Here is a 25,753-nt window from a genome sequence, read left to right as displayed (position 1 = left end):
AAATCCCTCGGTTAATCAGAGCTTGTTGCACAGACAGGAAAGAATGGGAAAATGAATCAACTTAATTGCAAATAAATGGTGGCTTTCTTCAGAAATGTACTGAGGCAAGGTCACTGTATTAGAAAGGGTTGGGTGGGTCCCATGTTTCAAAGCATGACTTGTTCTTCTGCAGGAACTACTACAGTAATCTCATTGATCCCTCCCAACAACAAGCCTTCCTAAATGCCATTGCGTGTGGCCTGAAAACCGTCTAGCACACAGCTGATGGGGATGCCAGCCACAACCCTGGCAACATAGGGCCAGCTTATGCAAGCACCAGAATCAAGTGGCTATGCTTCTCCTGGACTGTACCACTTCACAGTGCAAGAGGGAGAATTGGACTTGGTGTCCAAAAACGCAGTTACTGTACAAACAGGCACTTGGTTACACAATTCAAGAAAAGCTAGCAGTCAAAAATGGAAGTTGTTACTAGGTGAATGCACGTAACTTGTCAATGAATCAGCTGCTTCATTAGGAAGGAAAACCCTAATCCAACAAGTCCGTCCCCCCCCCCCCCGCCCTGCATCTCTCAATGTCATATCATGGCAATGTCTGCATGTTTCCTATGACTCACTGCTGCTGCCATTATCAGAGTCCATTTTACTGAAATCCTCCAAGAAAGTGGCACAGCATGACTGTGCTCTTGCAAAGTTCCTGCTGTATTCAATGATGCTTTGCACAGGAGAAATCCCATGCCCTTGCTGCATATCACTGCAGTCTCTGACTGACAGATATCCTTTTACTCACAGCATAGCTACAGAATAGCAAACTCTTATTATTTCCATTTTACAGACAGAGGACTGAGATACCAGAAGATTGTATGGTCTTGGGTTTTTCAAGTAACTGTTTAGCAGGCCCACTATCAGACATATCCAGGCCCTTGTTATACCACAATCTACTGAATCCCACATCACCTCTTGGAACTGGTATTTGGAGGCATTCAGCAGCCCAGCTCAACCTCCCCCTGAAGTCTCAGGTTTGCCATTTGGGTGCTTGGCTGGATTTGGTCCTGGATGTCCAGATTCAGCGGTGGCGAGGAGACTTTTGCAGAGATATGGCCAGACTATTGACCAGAGCATGTGATAGGGAGCATGTGTTTACTCCCATGTTCAGGAGCAGTTCAAGAGAGGGCCTTCTTGGTTACTGCTCCCAGGTTCTGTAACGTCATGCCAAGGGAGGCCCATATCATTCCTTTTCTGATGACCTTCTGTCAGCAGGCAAAAATGTTTTTATTCATACGGGCCTTTGAACTCATAGGTTTTTATGGCCATTGTAAATATGTTGCAATTGAACGTGGTTTTTTTATCAGTTTTGCTTTAACTGATGTGCTTTACCTACCTTTTATGAATGTTTTTCATTTGTTATCATGTATTTTGAAGTGTTTCTGTGAGCTGTTTGGAACACCATTTGGTGGGAAAGGCAAGACACAAATCTGAAACAGACAAATTAACAAATAAGCAACACATAGCCAAATTGTAGAGCAAACTGCATGAAACATGGGAAGCCCATAACTGGATGTCCTGATGTAATACAAGGATAGGCCACTCCCTTGAATTAATTGGTTGTAGAAGGGAAAACATGCAGGCACAATATGGGTGCCTGTATATTGTCCTCTCCATGGCTGATAGCAAGTAGCGAAGTTGGGTGATGATGAGATTGTGTTAGGGCCAGGATAACCCCTGATCCAAACTGCTCCTTCTCTTGTATGCATTTAGAATAAGAAAATAATGTTGGGAGATCCAATATTGGCATCTCCATGTAACATCTAGACACGTGATGTGCTTAAGGATGTTTTGAGGGATGTGACAAGCAAATTTCCCTTCTTGACTCTGACATTTACCCTTTTGCTTGGAGCACAAAGCTGAGATATGAAGTACCAGGAGATCATGGTGGAGCAGGATCTTGTGGTGAGAATAAAATGGGGGGAGAACACCACATAGCTACCCTGAGATCCTTAGAAGGAGGGTGGGTAACATGTAATTTCAAAAGTGTATCTTTTCTTTTAAAAATTCTCATACCTATAAACTTTCTTTGAAGCTGTAAACGCATTCAATCTAATTTTCTACACATCCCTCGTTTCTCCACAAACCGGCTTTTAATTTCCTGAAAAACGAGCTGCAGTACTTACAGTGCCTCAATAGCATTTCAGGGTAATTAAACAGAGGATTTGCTCGCATTTGCAGAACCAAAGTGTTGATTTTGTCACTACCTTTCATTTCTTGAAGATACACAGTGATTTTTTTAAAAAAACAATGTTCTTTTGATTCAGCACCGGGTTTCATATGCTGCCGTCTTTCTGTTTTCTCCCCAGTAGACTTCTCTGCGTTGGAGAGACCCTTGCCGTGAGGAGCCAAGATGTTGGTACTACTGGCTGGTATTTTTGTGGTCCACATTGCCACGGTCATCATGCTCTTTGTCTCCACCATTGCCAATGTAAGTAGCAAGCAAGACTTCCCCAATGGCCGTTCCTTGGGCAACATGGACAGGGCCATTTGATCTCCTCCAGTCTGACACAGAATGAGGGAACAAAAGCATCAAAGGCTCTCATGCTGAAAGTGCTGGCCATTCTTTGGAGGCTCACCCCAGAGGATAGGCCTGGAATCTATGGGGCAGAAGCAGATTTCAGCTAAACGTTAGGAGAATCTTCCTAACAGCAGATGCTGTTTGACAACAGACCCACAGCAGGTGGGGTAGGCAAGGCCCTTCTTTCACTGTATTGCAGATCATACATGGAACCGGACTAAAAGGTTGCAGGTTTGATCCCCGTTAGGAGCAGCTCCATATTCCTGCATTGCAGGGGGTTGGACTAGAACTAGATGATTCTTAGAGTCCCTTCCAACTCAAAGATTCTGTGCTTCTATCTCCTTGGTCCCATCCAAGTCAACCACCTATGATAAGGGCTAATTCGGTGAGGCTAACAATAGGCTTTTGTGCTGATATAGCTACAGAAGGCAAATCACCTCCAGAAAAAAATGTCAGAAAATTTCCTTGCATTTTATATGGCTTAAGGTGCCTCTATTTGCATAACTGGCCCTTGAAACCTATTGCAACAAGTCGCACCCTGAGAAATGGAGGGACATTATCTATTTGTCAACTGAAACAAACCAGCCCTTCAAGGCTGCCTAAAGGCATGAAATGGTGGTGTTTTCACACTCCTGTCCTGAAGTGAGAAACACCCGGGCACACCCCACTCAAAAACCAGTTGAGTGAGTGGAATTAGCACATAATCGCTTTGAGGTGTTTTACCATGCCACCTGCCAGACAGTCTGCTATATAATTATACAGTATTTCCATACTCGTCTGTTTCTGGAATTAGAAAATATTCTCATGAAGTGTTTGGACAAAGCCACGTACAAGAGGAAGTTAGAGGGTATTATTCAACGCTGTGATTGATTTGTAATAGAAATCTAGACTGATCCCCACCTGCCCAAACCAGAATGCTATAACCCACTCTTAACAAGATTACAGGGTCTCTCTGATTTTTCAACTGCACATCAAGAGAGGCAGCAGAAAAGGAAACAGTTTATGTTTTAAATAATAATAATTAAAAATTAATAAAACAAATTAATAAAGCATAAAACAAGTAGAAATAACAAAAATAAGCAAAATTGTCTATTAAAATTTAATCCACCTTAGATAGATAGCTATATATGCTGCAATGTGTGTCAACATTTGTGAGTTCTATCATATGAATGTGGGTGCAGACAAACCCAGATGCATTTTGTGGGTGTCCAAAAACACTTCAGTTCTCAGGCCCTGAATGTTGATTTGGTTCGACGCTGAGCAGATTTTGGACATTCCCCTATAGCATTTACTCAGTGGCTTTCCTCACATGCAATGCTAGATCAAACTGGCTTACCGTGGAAGTGGGCTGTTGCACAGTAAATGAAGCAAAGCTTAGCTCTTCCCTTGCTCCTGGAGCTGCCACACTACTAAGAGTTAAGCTATGGTTTGCATTACTTGTGAACCTGAGCTCGGGGTTGGTTAGTTTCACTCCCAAGCAAACCACAAGCTGTAACCAATATTTGTTCTCTGCTTAGAATGATTGTTTCATTATGGTACTGCTCCCTAGTGGACACAAGTAGATATGGGGAACATGCATACCTCTTGGCAGGGCAACGGTCTCTTCAGGCATTAAGCTTATGGCTACGGAGAACACACAAGTCCCCCTTCCCCCTGGCATTGACCTTTACAGAGGAAGCAAGAGAGAGAAGCTTTGCATGTATAGACTTCCATAAGATTCGTAAGCCCAATTGCTCAAGGATCTAGAACATGGGTAGGCAAACCAAGGCCCGGGGCCCGGATCTGGCCCAATCGCCTTCTAAATCCAGCCCGCCAATGGCCCAGGAATCAGAATGTTTTTACATGAGTAGAATGTGTCCTTTTATTTAAAATGCATCTCTGGGTTATTTGTGGGGCATAGGAATTCGTTATATATATATTTTCCCAAAATATAGTCCGGTCTCCCACAAAGTCTGAGGGACAATGGACTGGCCCCCTGCTGAAGAAGTTTGCTGACCCCTGATCTAGACTGTGAGGAGCCTGCAGACGTGGAAGCTCCCTCCTTCCTTCCAAACATTTGAGCTGCATGTGCTGATGTTAAGGGGAGAAACTGCATCATAAGGCTGTGCTCACATACAGTGCAGAGTCCAGAATAAGGAGTATAGCAGCTGAAGAGGGCTACTCTCGTCTTTACCAAACTCTCAAAGCAGAACAGCTAAATCCACCTCAGGTGTTATTACAGAACATCCCCTTTCAAAAAACAAAATGCGTGCTATTTAACTGATTGGGCTGAAGCATTTTAGATGCTTCAGTTCATTATTTATCAGTCCTGCCTACATCCAAGACATACACAAAGTAATAGATGATTAATAGAATATCAGGAATATATGTTTGGCTTGTTGCACTAAATCCTGTTGATCTGTGTGATGATTAAAACGAATAGGTAGGGAATGGTTTATGCCAACATGTGCGCTCCTGCTAGCTGTATCCAGCAACTGATGCTTTCAGATCAAAGACGATGTTGTGCCATGAATGAGAATTGTCTGCAAATCCAGTAGAACAGATTGTAAAATATATCTGCAAGTCTATTACCTGCATACATGCAGCTATCCGATACTTTAAAGATGCTAACAGTCAAAGGTTTGGTTGACTCAGATTTCCTTAGACACTCTGAAGTGTGAGCTATAATAAGCAAATGCAACATGAAAGGCCGAGCTTTTCAGGAAAGCAAGCAATCGTGCCTCTTTGCAAAAACCCACAATGACACATGGAGAATGGAGAGTTTCAAGTGCTGCATGGTAGACAGGACTACAAAGCATCTTGTTCAAAGCTGTGCCCTACCTCCTGCCCCAAAGGGAGGTCCTTCAGTCTACCCATCCTCCCCAGGTCAACCTAAATTTGCCACAGGCTGAAGTGACATTAAATGCGGATAATTTGTCTCTTTTTTCAAATTTGGCATTAAGTGGGCCATTTTCCTTTTCTCAGGGATGGAGGCTGATTTTGGCAGAACTCTTGGGATTGGTGCCATCCAGACCCAGTGATTTGTTCATCTGTCCATGAGGTCTAGACCAGCCTTTCCCAACTTGGTGCCCTCCAGATGTTTGGGCCTACAACTTCAACCAGCCCTTGCCAGCAAAGCATTTGGGGGGTACTAGGTGACATCAATAGGGAAAGGGAGAGGGGTAGCCAAGGCTGCCCTTGGCTTCAAGCTGCTGGGAGCAAGCTGATTTATTGTGTTTCTAGTCAAGAAATTATTACTTGCACAGGTAAAGTTGGAATTGCTTAGATATTCCTATACACTCTCTGATGCTCTTTCTAACTTATCGGCATCATTGCTTTACCAGCTAATGTTTAAGGCTGCTTAAGCAGTTCCTCTGGAGAAACTGGTTTAAGTGCCTGGATAGAAGAGTGTCTGCGTTGGGCTTTAATAAAACAACTGCATCCTCTTCCCTTCAATTGCTGAGCTAACACACTCTCACCTTCCTTGCCTTTTCAGCTGCCACATAAGCACTTTGGCTTTTAGGAGGCACACCCCTTGGCACATTTGTGGTTAAGCAGACGGACTCTTAAGGAATTTGATTTTTGCAAATTCCAATGCAATCAGTATCTTCTGAATGGACAGAAACATAGATATTCATTGGCTTTCACGCTACCCAAGTTGTTCCTCTTGGCTCAATCCTGTTCCCCAATCAAAATATGTTTTAAAATGCATGTTTGAAGGGGAAATACATTTAAATGGAATTTGTTTGTGCAGATTTCCTTTTTTAAAAAACCAAAAAAAAAGATTAATACAAAAACTAGACAGAAGAGACTTATGGGGGGCGGTGCATAAGAAAGTGAAAAAGACCAAGAACAAACTGATTCTCTCATGTCTATCTGAGTGGCAGCATCTTCAACATGTGTGTGGTGGTAGATGCTTAGGACAAACCAGCATGGGCTGGAAGTCAAGATTTTGCCTGCAACTGCATACCCTCCAACATTTCTCCAATGAAAATAGGGATATGCCATGCCATAAAGATAATTTTAATATTTATACCCCACACATCTTACTCGGTTGCCCCAGCCACTCTGGCCAACTTCCAACATATATAAAAACATAATAAAACATTAAATGTTTATAAAACCTTCCCTGTACAGGATTGCCCTCAGATGGCTCAGGGTTCAGATAACTCCATACCCTCCAACATTTCTCCAAGGAAAATAGGGACATCCTAAGGAAAAGCGGGATGTTCTAGGATGAAATCAGAAACTGGGACGGCTTCTCTAAATCAGGGACATCCCTGGAAAATAGGGAAACTTGGAGGGTCCGCCGCTGCCACCATCCCTGCTGGGTATGTGAGCAGGCCCTTACAGTCAAAGACCAAGACCTACGTTTTTGGACCAGTTTTAGTACCAAAACACTTCATCTTCATCAACTTGCTGCACAGATCAAAAGAAGTGAGCCCATAAAATGAATGGACAAACTAAGCCCTATATATGGTGTGATGTCCACCCCGCACCATTGGTCAATAAATAGCAGATGTGCATCATCAAACAGGTTTTCCTTGGGGGCGAAATTCCCAGTATCATTTCTATTGCCATTGCAGACAATTGTGATTACTTCAGTCAAGTTACAATACTGTTGATAGTCTATTGTTGGAAGATTAGCTCCAGAGTACTGTATAGTAATCTCCACTGTGGTCAGTCTATGTCACACACTTTAGATACCTATTTGAAAATGACCCAAAGCAGCTTGTGGACTACGAGGCAACTCGTGATCTTAATTGGACAAATGTCAGTAGCAAATAGAATGATAAGCACAGTCTTCACAAAATAAGCAATCAAGGGGTATAAATCCTGCCCTCTAATTTCCTTTGCAATTAAGCAATCCTTGGGCATGCAGGAAGTATGTGTCATTTTAGGAATTTTGGTGAAGGATTTGAAAAGCTTATCTGGGATCAGAAAAGCAGAAATTTATATGAGGCCCTTCCATGTCTCCAGGGTGACACACTTGAACATGGTGTAGAGAAGACTGGTGGTTTAAATGTCTTACACCCAGTCCTGAATTAGTAAGCCTGCTAACTACAAAGTAAACCCCACTGGATTTGCTGGGGCTGATTTCAGAGTTAACTTGGAGTAGCTGGTACCACTGACTTGTCGTGAGAATGCAAAGGCCCTTCTGCATTCTGCTCTTGGCTGCTCAAGCTAACCTAGAGCTGCTCCTTTGCTTTAGTTTATGATGACCCCTGCTGGATAGTCCTGTCTGAGAACGGGCTGCCATTTATTTATTTTGAAAAGACAAGCCATTGGGAAACATTGAACAACAACAGGAAAGGCCTCCTGAAGCCAAAGAGATCAGGAAACCGCAGCGAGTTTTCTCAGCACTCTGTTGTTCCAGAGTTTGGCACAATTCCTGTCTCAGCGGAGATCCGAGGGAACAGACGTCTGTGGTCTGTGTACTGCCCAGAGAGAGGCTTGGGAAGATTATAGTCACTCCCAGAAAATGATTACCTTTTCAGAAGCAGCTTCTTGCCCTTTCAGCAAGGCACTGAACTTGGGGAAAATGCCGGGATACCCTTATATACATCATGGATAACCAGCTACAAGGACTGTTTAAGGGCCTTGTCAGAAATGTGATCCAATGGGAGCCCACATCCATTGAACCATGCAGCACATCTAGAGTGATTCCAAGAGTTAGATGCCCATCTCCAGAAATGATCTGAGACATTGGTGAATCACAGCACCACCATTATCACCACCATATAAATATATGGTAAAATAAATAAATGAAGAAATAGGTCCCCAGATGCAGAGGCGGAGATAGCTGCCTTGGCACCCGGAGTGGCACGCATGCTGTGCACCTTGGGGCGGGGCTAGCTGCCCGTGGGGGCAGGGTGATCATCCCAGGGGGGTGCGTGCAGCGATGTCACACCCCCCCTCAGGGATGACACCCAGGGCGGGTTGCACCCACCGCAACCCCTTTCCCCCAATGCCAATGCCCAAATGTATGCTTCCAAGTAGATCTGGGTCTGAAAAAGCTGAAGGCTGCCATTCAAAGATAAACAGAACAAAAGGATCGATTTTCAGCTTGCTAGTTGCAAGAGTTCCCTAACAGCCACCACGGACAAAAGCAAGTCATAAGGCAACAGCCTCTGAAAAAGGTCATCCACCTGTCACCTTTTCAAAATCACACACATCTGCCAACAGATTATGGAATGGCACGTCTCATGGATTCAGATCATAACCCTCATGCTGCGGCATAATTTCCAGATACTTCTTTATTATTTATGCATTTATTTAAAATATTTATATACTGCTTTTCTATTAAATTATCCCAAGGGGCTTTCAATAAAAAATTCATTGCAGAACAATAACAATCCATCACAAATAATAAAAACTTCTGTCCAAGCCGGCATCATACAGATGATTCATTTGGAGGACTGTTCATGAGATGTGCCAAATGATCTTCTCAGAGCTTCTGAGTAATCATTCCTAGAGTGGGGGGTGGGGAGGGTGGGCTAATATGTGGTCATCTACATATGTTGCTTTTTTCATCTCCCATCTTTCCTGATCATTGGCTATTTTGGCTGGGACTGATGATGGGACTTGGAGTCCAATAATATTTCCCAAGCCTTTTTGAATCTCACACCAATCGGCTGAAAGCCACATCTTACTTTTCCTCCTAGCAAAGTATTTGGCTACATCTCCATCATTTCTGACCCACGGAACTCTGCTTTTTATTATTATTTTCCTCTGTGTTTGCTACTATATTAAAAATTTCTATTCTGCTCATATTATTGACTCTACTTTTGTGATATTTTTTGTGTGCTTAACTTCACATCAGTATTTGAGCAGAATGTACCTAGGGGTTGGCTAGGTTGGTGCCTGGCAAGGGCACAAGTGCAAGGCCACCCATCCCCATACTCCCTGGCATGCTTCTCTGGGTGAGGTATGCAGGCTCCTCTGGGCATCTTGGCGGAGGAATTGGGTCACTGGCATGGGTCATTGCAGTAGCCGTGTGGGATCTCCTCCCCAGTCGACCAGTGGTGCTATTAGAATTGTGAGTGGAGTGCCCAGTGGAGCTTGGAGGGAAGAAATATGAAGAGAGCAGGTGAGAGTTACAGGAGGAGGAAAAGGGGAGGGAGGGGCAGAAGGGAAATCAGTGAGCGGTGTGAGGGAGGCAGACAGGCAGATAGATGGACCAATTGAGGAGGAGGAGGAGGAGGAGGAGGGGAGGTGGAGCAGAGCACACCTGACCTCAGTGGCTGTGGATGAAGTCGCTAGTGGAGCGTGAAAGGTGAAAAAAGCAAACTTTTCCATTTCTGGTCCATGATCTCTCCTGGCTTCAGAGGTGCTGATGCAGCTCCTTGCCAAGTATGCAAGGGAGCCTAGGTACGCCTCTGAATTTGAGTGAACGATTCCCCCGCCCCTGTCACAAACAGTTTGAATGAGCAAAAGTTCATACATGTATGCACATTTTCCATGTTGTACACTGATGTCAGATTTCTGGCAGTATAACTCAGAAACCTTTTTGTTGCGAAAAACAAAAAAAGAGGCAACCATTTTTGGATATAATAATAATATAAACCACAATATCTTGTGAATGGTGACACTTCTAGAAAGGCATTGCTGAACTCACCGATGTTTTCCTTTCTAGATTTAACCTGGCAAAGTGCTTTTCTTGAAGGGAGGCAATAAAAAACATTCACATCTTTTTTGTTTTGCTTTTAGGTCTGGATGGCAGGTGAGAGTATGGGCAAAACAAACTCCTCAGGCTTGTGGCTGCAGTGTATAAACGGAGTTTGCGGGGATCTTCGTTTTGAAGAAGACGACCTCAGTAAGGGTCCATTTACTTTCATCTGAGTAATGTGCACTGTTTGAAACAACTGCCATGTGTTTTGAAAAGGATTGTGACTTCAGGCTCACACCTTTTTCTCTCTCTTCCGTGTGTCACTAGATGCACTCAAGGCAGTGCAAGCCTTCATGATCCTCGCCATCATCTTCTCCTTTGTCTCCCTGGTCATGTTTGTGGTGCAGCTCTTCACGATGGAGAAAGGAAAGCGCTTCTACATGACAGGAGCCATTATGCTGGTTTGCTGTAAGTGAGGCACACGCAGAATGTGCTGCTTTGTTTTGCTATGCTCTCACAGGAATTGTGAATTATTTCCCATGGGCTCAGGTTGGTTACAATTAGGGAAGCTTGAGGAATTTGTTCTTTGGAAATTTTGACCTCATCTATGTCCTCTTTTGCCTGGGGGTACTGGGTCCAAAATTAAATTGCTGGCCACACATGTAATAAAATTTGAACCGGTGAAGTTTCCCCCATATTTCAAACTAGTAAAAGCTTAACCTATGGAATTTCTGCCTGCATAGAAACCCTTCTTTCCCCCAGTGCCAACCCTAAACCCAAAAGCTGACTACAATCTTGTACTCATCTACTTGGGAATAAGCACAATAGAAACACAAAGAGACTTACTCCTGAGTCAAAAGGAATACCATTGTTCCGTCAGTTAACTATACAGTATATTCTTAACGAGTGCCTTGTCTTTAGCTACTGCATAGCAGGAGACATGTCCAAGCCTCTTTGCAAAGTTTTCACCTTTTGCATCTGCCATGCCACAGGGAACAACTTAATATCCACCCACACTTACTGTGTGCTGGTATTTCCAGGAAAGAACTTCTAGAGAGTACAATACCTGATCTTAGATTAATCCACAACAGTGCATCCTGTCTTGCTGGGGGGAAAGGAAGTGCAAACTACAAAGTTTCTAAGAACTAGAAAATTATTCAGAAGTAGGAAAAGTGAAATAAAAGGGGAAAGGAAAACCTCAGGTATTCCTGTCTCCTGCTGACTAAACAACTGACACATAAATCACAGCACCTACTTCATTACTTAGCTAAAAGTATTGCAAGGCACGAGCAGTCATTCTGGCTCATTTCACAGAAATCAGTTAGCAGGGTACATGCACATTTTGCCTCGTAACTTTCTTTCTACGAAGGCTAGAGACTTACTTTTTGTATTAAATGAAAACTCAGAACCTGGGCTCCCTTACTGGCTGTGTGCCTGGTACATAAGTGCCTCCTGTACATGCCTCTCCAAGTAAATAACTGAGATAATCGTGGGGCAGGGGGTGCTATTCATGACGATCTTTGGGCTAGAAGCAGAATTCACATTGAAAAATAGTCACTTGTGATCATTTGGATGGACCAAAGGTTTATTCTTTCTTTCCCTCCTCAGGGCTGTTCATTCTGATCTCCGTCTCCATCTACACGGCCCGATTTCCACAATACTTCAAAAGCAGTCTAGACCACCACGGCTACTCCTTCATACTTGCCTGGATCTGCTTCTGCTTCAGTTTCATCGTTGGGATTCTGTATCTTGTGCTCAGAAAGAAATGAGGGGAGCAGGGGAGAAACTGGGAGGGCGGATTGGAAATATGGGGGGCTTGTGGGAGGGATGCGAAGTTGCTTTGCTATGAGAACTGTTTGCCCAAAGACATGAATCCATACACTGCTCACCTAACGTGCCCAATCACAGAAATAAATCAGGGAGAGAGGGAGAGAGATTGAGCAATAGACTTTCCACTGCCACGGATCCTGACACCAGGAATGTGCTTGAAGAACCAAATAGCCAGATCTTATCTCTTTTCTCAGAAACTAACACATGCATCCCATCTTAAAGGACCTTGAGGTTCTGCCTCACTTCAGAAAATCTGGAAAAGTTATAAGGTGCAGCTTTCTTCCTTAAATTTTAGCAGCTATGATATGCTTCCCAGTGATTTCCACTGGGGAGAACATTCCCATTCAATCTGGAAGGTGTAGTGCTGGGACAAGGGCTGAGCATGTCAGGGACGCTGGGGCAGAACCCTGCCTCCCTTTATTTGACAAGCAAATGACATACAACATAGGCATGCCTTGGCTGACATAAAGCCAAATTCCAGCATTAAAACCACTGCAAGCTCCTTTTTTTAAAAAAAGACACTTCCTTCACCATCTCCTTTCCCCTGGAATAGACTTGCTGTTGCTGAGGAGATCAGAGGGGAAACAACCAGCAGGGAATGAAAAGAGGGGTGAATGTGGGTGGCAGAAGGTGGGACAGGGGAGAGGAAGGCAGGCAAGGACCTTAATTATGTGGAATAAAGTTATTAGGGCTCTGATGAATGTCATTAGAGTGTGACTTTCCATTAGAGCCCACTGTGTTACCTATTTAACGCAGCTGCACTAGGAAGATCAGATGGAGCCCCCATGTTGCCACCAAATGGTTAGGTCTGTGATGTGTGTATTCGACAAGCAGTAAGTCTGAAAGGTCTGCTTGCAGTCAGATCTTTTGAGGCATTCAACTTAGGCTCATGGGACGAAGCACCAAATTGGATTTTTATTTTTTTTCATCTATAGGCAATAGGCAACTTTCTCTTGGTTGTCACATAGAATAGGGTTGGGGGTTGTTTTTTAGAATAGGGTTTTATAATATCAGACTTGCCTTGGCACTATAACGTATACCTTAGAAAAGCCTTAAACTAACTATCACCCATTTATTTGTTTGCTGCTTTTCTGCGGTAAACCATGCCCACGGCAGCAGACCTTATATCCCACAAGAAATGTTGCATATGACTTAGAGCAGTGCTCCAGACACAGGATTCTGCGTAGCTGAATGGAATCGGAGAAGGGCCTTCTCTCTGTTGTGTTGGTTTTAATTCCTCACTCCCTGCCCCCATGCCATCATCTCATATAACATCTCCCAGGGCATGAGAAGTAGTTCAGCTAATTAAATGTTGCAAACCGAAGGCCAAGCAGGAAATGGAAAGAATTATTATGTCATCGTGACTGTCTGCATCAGGGTTTTCAACCCTTTTGGTCTTGCCATTTAGATCACTTAGGATAATGCGTGGAAACTATGAACGTTAAGAGGCTGTCACTCTCAACTCCAGTCACATGAAACGGGGAGAGACAAATTCAAGGCTGCAAGTTTAGTATCAACAGTATTTTTCTTCTTTCTTTTGTTACATTCTCCCACCCCACCCCCATGTACAACTTTTGTAATTTGGTGGCTACATCTTTCTATTGTACTTGCTGTTTCTTGAAGTTTGTTTCGTGTGTGGTCTTTGTAAATATTTTGATACAACCATTCCTAACTGTAGGGATATATTAAAGACAAAAATGACAATAATCCAGTTCCCGTTATCAGAAACAAAGAGTCTTGCTGGAATTGATTTCTTTCTCCCATGTATGAATGTTGTTCTTTTCCCCTGGCTGCATCAAGTTTGATTTCAAATATGGGCTGGCTGTGGTGACACGACCACATGGCTGGGTAATTCAGAGGACCGATGTCAGGAGCTAGCAGAATATAAAGGCTATACCACATGTAGAGTACAGTGGTACCTCGGCTGATGAACTTAATCTGTTCCAGAAGTCCGTTCTTAAAGCAAAACCATTCTTAAACCGAGGCGTGCTTTCCCTCATGAGGACTTCTGCCACTTTTGCCCTTCCACCGTTCAGATTCCATTGTTACGGAAAAATCTGGGTGCGGGGCTACTCTGCCACCCAGCTCGTCGGACTAGGTCCGTGGGTCCCTGCGGAAGAAAATGAGCTCAGCCGGACAGGAGCAAACTGCAGAAGATCCAAGTTTATTGCGCAACAGGTTCAAGGCGAGATTGAACAGCGAGAAAGGGGTGACATGAACTTTTGAAATTTCCCTCCATGTCCCAGAATACAGTGCAAAATACATCCCAGTTACATCATGAATACATTAAGAAGAGGTTGGGTTACACAGATTACATCACGAATACATTAGGAAGAGGTTGGGTTACACCGGATTAACATATGGAGGAGGGAGGGGGGAATAGAGCTGGACATATGTGCAGATAAGCACATCCTGAGAAGACAATGGTCCATGTATGCATAGTCTGTCACCTGGCATCACCCAGAGGAAGGGCTTGGCAGAGCGATTTCACCGGATTAGGGTCTTGACACCTTGCTTGAGGGATTATGGAGGACAGGGGAGGTGTCATGGGGTCCTAGAGAAATTGAGCAAATTGGCACGTTGATTTTCTATGATTTTTTTATAGATTTTAGTCCCTTTTGACATTGACAATTGGAAATAAATGGATATATTGTAGTGAAGAAGGAGGTGAAGAAGACATGCCCCCCCTTCCGTATCACCATTATTAGACCTAGGTAAAGTTCTCAAACCGGGACACTACTTCCTGTTTTGTGAAGTTCATAAACAAAATCATTCTTAACCAGGACTGTTCTTAAACCGAGGTATCACTGTATCACTTAAACCGAGGCAACTACAGTGTAAACCACAGGTCAGTGGTGCTGGTAATGGTGCAGAAACCACAGATCTTTTGTGCAGCATGGAGAATTTCAGGCCTCTAGTCCTTGTGGCTGTGAGGGGAAGTTTAAAATACATTGTGAGAGTATGCCAAAAGCTACAAACCAAAGCAAAAGCAAAGCCAATGTACTGTGTTTTTCAAAACTAATAATTTCAAAGCCTACCTCGTGATACTGGTGGACCAAAATCTCCTCAAGATATTTGGGGTCTGTAATGCTACACTTTTAGTCTCCCCACACATGTTTTTTGAGGGCCCAGTTTTCATGAGTCCCAAGCTTAATGGCTTCAAAGTATTGTGTTGTTAAATAAGAGGTTTCACTCTTGTTTTGTAACACAATGCCTACAATTATGTTGATGTAGCAGTTAAGATAAGGAGGTGTTAACCATTCCTTGGTTTTCTATCCAGAACTCCAGGAGGTTTGTTGCTGCCTGTAAGGTAAAAAAGGTAAAGGACCCCTGGATGGTTAAGTCCAGTCAAAAGCGACTATGTGGTTGTGGCGCTCATCTCGCTTTCAGGCTGAGGGAGCTGGCGTTTGTCCACAGACAGCTTTCTGGGTCATGTGGCCAGCATAACTAAACTGCTTCTGGCACAACGGAACACTGTGATGGAAGCCAGAGTGCACGGAAATGCCGTTTACCTTCCTGCCGCAGCAGTATCTATTTATCTATTTGCACTGGTGTGCTTTTGAACTGCTAGGTTGGCTGGAGCTGGGGCAGAGCAACGGGAGCTCATCCTGTCACAGGGATTCGAACCACCAACCTTCTGATCAGCAAAGCCCAAGAGGCTCAGTGGTTTAGACCACAGTGCCACCCGTGTCCCACACTGCCTGTAAGGCCCAAAAGAACCAGTGTGCCCTTAAATAATTCAAATGAATTTCATTTTTGGATTATTAAGAGGAGAACAAAAGTCAAATATGGAAAACTGCTGCTTGTGAACCACACCCAAGTTATGGGATTTATTGTTTTGGGCAACAGGGAGAAATCACGTTGGCTATAATTATGAAGGTAACACTTAGTGTTATAAGCAAAAATAGCCTCTAGCATTGTTTTGTAAAGGCTTGTGCAAGAATTAGCCGATGAATTCACACAGTTCTATAATCAGCAGGTTCTCATGTTTCCAAGGCACAGGAGTTTGCAGAAATGGAAGAATGGCTTTGAATTTGCTTCCAATCTTTCTGAAGGGAACTCAGGCAGCATTCCAGGTTAGGTGTGAAACAGCAGGAGACATCTTCTGCTTCCATATGGGCACCTTTCAATACAACCCACTCAATACCACTGCATGGATCTCCCCTGCCCCACCCACATGCAAAAAAAAGGTTAAATTGCAAAATCTCATATTCATAATTATAAGGGGTGGTTAATTCTTGGCCCCAAGTGCTCATAGCTCCAACCCTCAAGCTCTTCCCATTGTCCTCAACCCCATCTCCATCTCTTTGCCAACTACCTTGGCAAAAACACTACCTTCTGCACCTTCTGAGCGCTGCGTGTTGAAGCATGTGGTGAAATTTCTTCGTTTCTTGGAGAATGAAAGCAACAACACATTCTGAACTGGTTTAAGTGCATACCATTGTATAGATCTCTCCTATGCGATCGGTGAAGACGATCAAATTTGGAAGATCCAGTTCTGGGCAAGGCAATCTGCTCTCATCCACAAAGGTACATTAATAATAGTAATAATAATTTATTTCTACCCCACCCATCTGGCTGGGTCTCTCCAGCCACTCTGGGCGGCTTCCAGCAAAAGATTGAAAATATATTAAAACATCAGTCATTAAAAACTTCCCTAAACAGGGCTGCCTTCAGACCTCTTCTAAATGTCATATAGTTGTTTATTTCCTTGACATCCGATGGGAAGGCATTCCACAGGGTGGGCGCCACTACCAAGAAGGCCCTCTGCCTGGTTCTCTGTAACTAGACCTCTGTGTCGGGGTTGAACGATGGGGGTGGAGATGCTCCTTCAGGTATATAGGAATGTATTTTAGTGGAGATTTATGATCTGTGGCTTCCTCAGCAGGACAGAAGGAAACAGAGAAAGAGACAGGCATGCCTCATCAAAGATATATGCACAATTAGCATTAGAAGACTGGGACAGGTTTTGGAACAGAATTAGTTAAGAAGACAAGCCCAGGGTGGTAATAGGAAATATTGAAAACATGGGACAAGTCCAGCTAAAGAATAGTGCCTCCAAGTCAGTGTAAAGTCCTCACAATATGTTTAGTAACAACCAGCCACTCTCAGTGGTCAACTAATTGGTGGCTTGGGGTAGTGCAGAGTAGCAGTGAGAGTTTTCTTTAAGGTCATGTGGGCAACATCTGGCTAAAGCTGTCAGTAGTGAGGCTTCTGAATTTCACTGGGAGCCACCTTACTAGTACAGTGGTACCTCGGGTTAACTACTTAATTCATTCCGGAGGTCCGTACTTAACCTGAAACTGTTCTTAACCTGAAGCACTACTTTAGCTAATGGGGCCTCCTGCTGTGCCGCCGGAGCACAATTTCTGTTCTCACCCTGAAGCAAAGTTCTTAACCTGAAGTACTATTTCTGGGTTAGCGGAGTCTGTAACCTGAAGCGTATGCAACCTGAGGTACCACTGTAGTGGTCTCTGGACAGGACTTTGGGGCACAGATTCATCGCCCTACTCTGGGCCCTAATGAGCAGGAGGGCTCCAAATGCAGCAAAGCTGACTTACCACATGTTGAAATAAGTGCCATCTAAAGAGGGGTGGACTGAGGTGTAAGCCCATTAAGTCCTAAAATTACCTAAGTGCACCACACTGAACCCTACCTTTCCCTCTGATCATGATGTTTAAAGAGAGAGAGGTGTTGAGATCAGAAGAAACCTTATGGGAGCTGCCCTCAGAATGAAAGTTTAAATCTGCATATACACCATACATTTAAAGCACAATTAAGTCACGTGGCACCCCCCAAAGAATCCTGAGTACCATGAGGATGATCTGTAGCTCTGTGAGTAGTAAAGTATAGTTTCCAGGCAGGTATTCCAACTTGGGGAAATGCACACAGAGTACTTGTGTTGGAGACACATTTCCTCTTGCCAGGCAATGATTCTAATCTTCTTAAAATTATCATGGGCTACAACCTGTCAGCAAACTCACTAGTCATTTTGTTTGGCTACGTAAAGGACTTCATCCTATAAGAAGCCATGGAAATAGCCTATGTAATAATAGCTGCACATAGGACAATTTGCTCCTCCTGGAAAACAATGCCAAGCCCCTACATTGGACAAGTGGGTTATGAGTATATGGGATTTAGTAAATATGGATAAACTAACTAATATACGGTAATCAGTGTAAGCGAGAGCTGACAAGCTAATATCTACTAAAAAATGGAGTATGTTTGTGATGTATTGGTGTAATAATACACAAGAAGATATCCAACCACATATACTGGTAGAGATCTCGTAAATACCAGCATCGCAATATATAACAATTATTTATGAACAAGGAATGTATAAAGACTCCCTCTAATTTTTGTTCCTATTTATTTATTAAAGTTCCTTGTTTTTGTTGTTTTAGATACCTATGCATGTGCAAATAGATGTAAATTCTCTTCTCCTTCATTTTAATGTTAGTATCTAATTTTGAAGCTTGCTGCATTAGTTGTAGAATCAGCATAATCATTTTAAAAAACCATAAGAAAAGAACTCACCTTCCTAAAGGAAATGATCTTCCAGTGTACCCCATGTTTATATGTACTAATCACATTCTCAGTCTGTTTGTTGCCTATGTTCTTGCCAAGCAACACGGTCACCAGCTGCATGCAATGCATGTAGTTCAGACTGAAGATGGGGATATCAAATGTCTGGATGCTTCCCCCAGGAAAGGCCCCTCCATGCACCTTCAAAACTACTACATCAGATGGGATGCAATGCTACCGTCTTCTCCCTCACATGCTAGCTTTGTATCTTCAGAGTGGTTTTGTGTTTCTTAATGTGGGAAAGCATTCAGATAGTGGATTCCATAGCTGCAGTCTCAGTTGGTACAATCCATCACATGAAGCTGCTGATAATCTAGGCAGGCTCTTACAACCCAGTTCTAAGCATGTTTATTGAAGTGGGACTGATTTCAAAACAAGCATGCTTCATTTCTAAAATGTCGTGGCACCTTACTTTAAAACACTGCTCTTCAGCTGGTAGGTCTGGACCCACTAGAGCAGAGCTTTCCAAACTGTGTGTTGTGACACGTTAGTGTGTCGGCTGCAGTGTGTAGGCGTGTCACACGAATGCTCCCCGTGCTCCTTCCACGGCTGGAAAGGGTTAATTTAACCTCTGGTTTGCTAGTGAAACAGAATGACTGTTTTGTGAAATGATGCACATCTAAAAAGTGTGTCACCAACATGCAAAGTTTGGAAAGCTCTACACCAGAGGGTCCAAGCCCTGATTCAAGGTGGGTTGTAGAGGAGCACCATACAAATATATGGTAAAAGATTAAGAAACAGTTCCTCAAATGCATGTTTGGGATAAAAATGAGACATAGATCTGGAAAGGATATATATACCTGCATTGAATTATTTTTGTATATTATGGTCCAGCCACTACAGGAATTGCATAGTGAAGCAGGGATACTGAAGATTTAATAATTTCTGACCTACAATTTCCAAATCAGCATTCCTCCTTCATGTGCATCAGGGCAGGATCTGTGCTCTGTTGTTTTCACACAATGCCACTAGAGGTCAGGGGAAGACTAGCAATAGTTTTTACCACTGATCAGTAACGTTCTGGTTTGGATTTGGCAGGTAGAAGCCAAGGAGCTCTGCCTTGACTGCCAATTACTGTAGAAACTGGCAACCTGTACTCCCTTCTGCAGTCATGTCCAAGACTGCACATGCTTTGCTAGTGACCTTGAAAATGAAGGAAGCTGTGTGGCTGGTGCACCGGAGACTGCTTTGAGGGAGGCAGAATTGGAGGGTGTCCTCCAAATTTCCAGCAAAAGCACTCAAAGCACACTAGAAGTCTTCAGAACATCCTCCCGGTTCTTCCATGCAAATACTGCAGCGCCACATCTTCAGACAGAAGGCAAGCGCGTCAGAGTGAACAGAATCACATGGGAAAGAAGGGAGAACATTCAGCTGATACTACTCTCTTATATCTAACCAGCAGGAGTACAATCAACAAGAGGCTGAGAAGTCAAGAGCTGCTTTAGTTTTAGTTACAGATAGGTAGCCGTGTTGGTCTGCCATAGTCAAAATAAAAAATTCCTTCCAGTAGCACCTTAAAGACCAACTAAGTTAGTTTTAGTATTAGTGCTCATGCTTTTCATGAGGTAACTGTGATTGATCAACCCAAATAACTCAGAGCTCTTCATACATGCCTAGGAATAATGATTCCTTATATTTTGAACACTTTAAGGCTGGTTTTTTAACCCCACATGAAAAAGACAGTAAAGGTCAAGTGATTACATCAAAAATTTAGCAGTATTAGTAGCAGAAGTAGGCCCCAGTTCCAAAATGCAGAGAATGGCTGGACAAGCATAGCCTCAAACAGGATGAGGCGAAAAACTGGGATGCCATTTTCCAGGGTCCAAAATGGCTGCCATGCTCTTGTGCATAATAATAATAATAATAATAATAATAATAATAATATAGGATGCCCCTGTTTTCCTGGCACAGTTGAAGGGTATGGCCAAGGCTTCCACTGGCAAGACACCCAAGGTCAACTATTGACCTGTCTTCCGGAGAGAATATTACAGGAAATGTCTAAGAATAGCTGAAAGAGCCACTCTAGTATTGTGCCCATCATGAAGGTCACTGGGTATTTTGGGGCCAGTCACTTTCTTTCAGCCTAACGTATCTCACAGGGGTTGCTATGACTATAAAAGGTGGGAAGAGCAGGATGTACAGTATCTTGAGCTCCTTGGAGGCAAGGTGGAATAGACATTTAATACAAACATACACAAACCCACTCTCTCTCCTCCATCTCCTTTATCATCCACAGAGAAAATGGCCCCTTCTTTCTTCCTTCCTTCCTTCCTTCCTTCCTTCCTTCCTTCCTTCCTGCCTCTTCTCTAATACCAGGATAAAAAAGGGGGAGACATAGAACAAGCAGCAGCAGCTGCCGGCCCTCCCCACTGCCCCACGCTAAAGCCTAGCCAGAAAGAGGGTGAGTATTGTGAAATATTCATTGTTCAAATGCCACTCTGTCTTCTGGCGAAAGAAATATAATGGCACACCTAGCACCTAACCTGTTACATTGTTTTATACACACACGCATCCCACTGCTGCCCCCTACTGCCATCTCTTTCATCCCTTCATGTGCCTCTGCCCCTCCCAAAAAAGATTCAAATATTCACTGTACAAAAGCCAGCACCTATGATTAGACTATCTCGATAAGCCACTCTGGCTGCAGTCCATTCAGCCCACAATTACATGCACTTAAATCCCACTCATTCCAATGGGAGTTGGAATGTGAATAGCTGTGGGCTGGATTACATTCCTCCTGTTTTCATCAAAATGATGAGCAATCACTGAAGCCAATGGCAGTTATGGGGACATGGTGCAACCAAACACCAGATTGATGAGTCAGGCGCTGCAATTGAAGTACCCACATTTGGCAAATGAAAGAATCCCAGAATGTGCCCTTTTAAAGGATGCAGCCACGATTCAAGAATACTTTATTCCCCCCCCCAAAAAAAACACCTCCACTTCACATGGCCCAGGAAAAATCTGCAATTATTCTGCAGTATTTTATGTTGGATATTTGCTGTGAGGTGGGAGCCCCGTGGCAAAAACGACAGTGAAATCACAAAGGGAAACAGCATCATTTTGAAGTATTCATTACTTCTTCGTGACCCATTTGCCAGTGATCAAAACAAAGAAAAATTGTTATTTTTAGTGTTCCTTAAGGGTCTAAATGAGCATTTTACAGAGAGGCAAGTCATGTGAGTTGCTGAATTGGTAGCATGCTAGTCTGTTGCAGTTGCCAATGGAAACCTTTGATACATTTACAGTACCCAGAACCCCTTTCCTCCGGTTAGGAAAGTGAAATGCTTTTTTAAAATGAAACTGCAAATTGCACTTTTGCAATTCCATCTTGAAAGCTTGCAAATGACAGCCGGGATTAAAATTACAAGCAGAATTTCAAAAAGCCCGACAATGTGTCGATTCATGACCTCCTGGCAGCTACATCCGCTTCTTCAGCCCCTCGATGTCCCTGTGGCGACTGAGAGGAGTCACTGCCAGCCAAACGGGTGTGTGGCCTTCCCCCCTTCTCATTTCCCTCAGTGATATTCTCTGCTCTGTTATCTACCGCCTCTCAAGTCATCTCAGTGGGCTGACTTTATCCTCACATCTTCACATCAATGGATTTATCTTCATCACTGGGGAAGCTGGGATATCGTTCTTGCAGTTTGACAGATTAAGAACTGAGGCTTGGAGAGATTAAAGATTTCCAAGCCTTTATACCTGATTCTCCCTCTATCAGCCATTGTGCAGAAATAAGAAGTGCAAGGTTAATGGGACTACCTCGGGGAGGGGGGGGGGAGTATCAGGCAGCCTATTTGAAATGCCAATGTACTCCACTTCAGCCAAAGTGGTTCAAGAAGGAGGGCAAACCTCTTCTCCCCCTCCCCAGTACTGAAAATACCAAAAAGCTGCCTTGCATTTAGAAAAAGACAGGGCAGTTTTATGTCAGGCCGGTGGGTCCAGTATAAAGCAGCCTCCAGGAACTCATTTAAAGGCCATCTCTTAGCTCAGATCCCTAGCTTTTCCTTTCCTTTTTGCAAACTGGATAAACTGTTGGGGGAGCCACACAGCAACCTATTCCATTAGCTCAGGTATGTCCAAAGTCCGCCCTGGGGGCCACTTGCGCCCCCCGGGCTGATTTCAAACAGCCCCCCAGGCAATTTTGAAAAAGCAATCTCTTGCGGCCCCCAAGTGCCTGCCCACCAAAGCCATTTCCTTTTTGTGGACTCATCACGAGCTCTCCCCTCTGTGCGGGGGGCATGACTAACCCCCACACCATTAGGGAGTCTCTCCTTGGGTCGACCAATCTGGTTGGCTGGGGGGGCGTGGCTAAATCAATAAACAAATAAATACTACAGTACAGTTGATGCTGCAGCGATGGTGGCGGCAGAGGGGTGGCTGCCGGCTTAACCCAGTGCCGGATTTAAGTAGGCAAAATCTAGGAGGCCTTCCCAGCCAGCCCGCTCCCCAGTGGGCAGCCTCCCCTCTCCCAAAATTGCAAACCCAAGACTTCATGCAAGGGCAAGGCAACTCAGGCCCAGCAACTATGAGACTCAGGGCTAGCCAGTGGGGCCCAATTTGAAGCAGTGGGGCGCAACTTGATTTCTTTTTGTAGGGCCCCAGTTCACAGCCAAAGTCTGCAAAATCTTATAGATATAAATAAAATCGTACAGCTGTTGCTCATTTACTGCAAAAGGTTTAGAGAAGAAACAAGGAAGCTTGGGCCTCCCAGATATTGCAGGACTCCAGCTTCCAATGACCCCAGCCAGCATGTCTTCAGGGATGATGGGTGTTGTAGTCCAACTACATCTGGAGAGAAATTGTCTGCAGAATTGTTTATTCCCACCAGGCAACAAGTCTGTTTTCCCCATCCATTATGCTTAGGCTGGACGCTATTGCTTTTGAAGTGAGACTTTAAAGCCTATTCAAATAGGTTAAAAAAATATAATAAGAGAATGCTTAGAAGAGATCAGCTGAGCAAACTGTTTAGAGGTGCAACTGTGTTTATACGACATGAGCAACAGTTTTGTGTGTAAGTGGGAAGTCAAACTAGCATTTTAAAGCTGGTGGACTTTTCTTATGTGTCTTAGGTAAAGGGAGACCATAAGGAAAGGAGGAAAAGTTAAATGGATGGCTGTGTGTTCTATATACCCGGCACTTTCAACACATACCAAAATGTGCCTTTTAAAAGCATAAATTAATTATTTCTAACCCCAAGTGTCTTAAATCATGATTTGTTCCACAAATGATAGGCTAATTCCTAATTAAGATATGCTAATGAGACTGACCATACACCATCCAAAACCACAGAGTCTGATAAGGAGCTTACTTGCTGCTTCCTAGTATTTATCTTGCTCTTCCACTCTTTAGGTTTGCATTGGAATCTCACCTCCCCCCCCCATTCAATAATGCTGCCGTGTGCTCCCTAATAATTAATTTATGCTGATGGTCTTGCATCTCTGCAGATATCGGCATTAAACAGTTCATTTGAGATACCCCTTCAAAGACAAATGTTGTTCTGTATTACTTAAATTACAGTTCCCTGGGGAGAGGGGAGTTTCCTCCTAGTGGGGGGGGGGCAACTTTGCCATCTCCTTCCATTTATATGCCCAGTTGTTACTTCTGCAGATCTTCCATCTCCTTTTGTTCCTCTATTTTCACTGGAAGCAAAATTTTCTGGACACTGTAGAAACTTGAAGGTCAGAAAGAGAAGAATGATCATATATGTGCCCCCCCTTTTTTTGAAATTTTAAAACAAGGAAGTTCAGGCTTGACCACTTGTTAGAATTGTGGCAGACATAAGGATTTTGTTGCTGCCACAATGACCTGCAATGCTCTGTCACCTGCATCAAGTTCATTTTAAACCAAAGCAAACTTTGCTGCTGAGAATCAGCAACAAGAGAGCAACTAGGAGCAACTATGCCAGTGGCTAAAGTCATCCTACCATACACACTGAGAAAGTTTGCAGAAAACATCATATTGAGAGTTCTAAAATCTAATGCTCTGATTAGCCCATTATCAAATGGGAAATGTGTCTACTCTGGTGATAATGACCCAGGCAGGACAACAACATCCCTTTTAACTTCAGTGTAATTTCTGCTTGCTGTGTAGCTCTTAAAAGCATAGAGCCATCTTCCCTTTAAAAAAGGGGGGGTGGCAATCCTACAAGAAAGGAGGGGAAATATTTCATTTCTGTGAGACCTGACTCTGCAACTGCATTCCAAAGCCTGAGGACAGAAGAAAATGTTTCCTCTGGGTGGAGGCAGAACTTTTTTCTCTAAAGGCTTGCTTTGACCAACATTGCATTCATGTGATAAGAAAGTTTGGGTTGCATTTAGCCAAGCGCAGCTGGGAATTGACAAATTAAACCAGAGTTAATCCTATCCATTAATTTCAATGGACCCACCTTGAGTAGGGCAAGCACGGAATATCACCCTCTGTCTGTAATGGCTGGCCTTTGACAGCTACATAACAGTTGCCAAAATCATGACCATGTGTAAGGTCATTTCCCTATAAGACCGGATGTTTACAGAAGGGTGACCACGTGTCCCGCTCTACAGAAGGCTGTCCTCTGTGTGCAGCTTTCTAGTGTAACTCCGGCTTCAAGACAAAGAGCTATAAAAGCAGAGAGGTGCTGGAACTGAGTTCCTGTGAGTTCCGGCTGGAAATAAAGCCCTGCCCATAAGTTCGGAGCCCCTCGCTGAGATGGTATAATGTTGGCTAGTCTTTCCAAACCTGATGCCCTCCAGCTCTTCAATAATACCACGCCTGCCACCTCTGACCATTGGACATGGCGACTGGAGCTTATGAGACTTTCGGTCCACCTGCAACGCATCAGGCTGGGGAAGGCTGGGATTGGCTTTTTAGGCAGTCACATTTAAACTCATAAATTGGACCCTGGGCTTTGGGTGTGTCCTTTCCCACCTCAAGAATTAGTCCCAAAATGATAGGTGCTCTTTAGTTTAAGGGGGAGGGAGCTAGGGAAAAACAGATTAGTGTCTGGCACACCGCGATGGGGAGAATTTATTAAGTGCTTTCCTGCCTTGCAGATTTTGGGTTCCCCTTGCCCCAGTTTGAAGGCAGATTGAGGGGTGGTGGCAAGAAACTGTAAGCCAATTGGGGGGTAGTGTTGCAGCCGGCTCTGTGTTTTCAACAACAACCTTGTGCTAGCTGTAGTAGATTGAAGCAGCAACTGCAAGCACATGG

General features: G+C 43.8%; 2 protein-coding genes across 4 annotated transcripts in view; one reads left to right on the top strand and one right to left on the bottom strand.

Moving 5' to 3' along the window:
• EMP1 (epithelial membrane protein 1) overlaps nucleotides 1-13,712 on the top strand; it is a 30,469-nt gene extending 16,757 nt beyond the window's left edge. Inside the window, exons 2-5 of one of the 2 annotated variants that reach the window (XM_083462818.1) lie at nucleotides 2,354-2,472; nucleotides 10,252-10,357; nucleotides 10,478-10,618; nucleotides 11,759-13,712. In XM_083462818.1, coding sequence (XP_083318944.1) covers nucleotides 2,395-2,472; nucleotides 10,252-10,357; nucleotides 10,478-10,618; nucleotides 11,759-11,919 — 486 coding nt within the window. In that variant the 5' untranslated portion in view covers nucleotides 2,354-2,394 and the 3' untranslated portion in view covers nucleotides 11,920-13,712. Of the gene's footprint in view, nucleotides 1-2,350; nucleotides 2,473-10,251; nucleotides 10,358-10,477; nucleotides 10,619-11,758 lie in introns of both variants that reach the window. The other variant, XM_083462817.1, reaches the window with a different exon arrangement.
• GSG1 (germ cell associated 1) overlaps nucleotides 1-25,753 on the bottom strand; it is a 112,452-nt gene that overhangs the window by 67,771 nt on the left and 18,928 nt on the right. The window lies entirely within an intron of this gene.

The sequence above is a fragment of the Podarcis liolepis genome, assembly GCF_965112155.1.
Source record: "Podarcis liolepis genome assembly, chromosome: 10".
NCBI classification, from domain to species: Eukaryota; Metazoa; Chordata; class Lepidosauria; order Squamata; family Lacertidae; genus Podarcis; species Podarcis liolepis.
The sequence above is the reverse complement of the archived record's forward strand: the minus strand, read 5'-3'. Positions and strand labels throughout refer to the sequence as shown.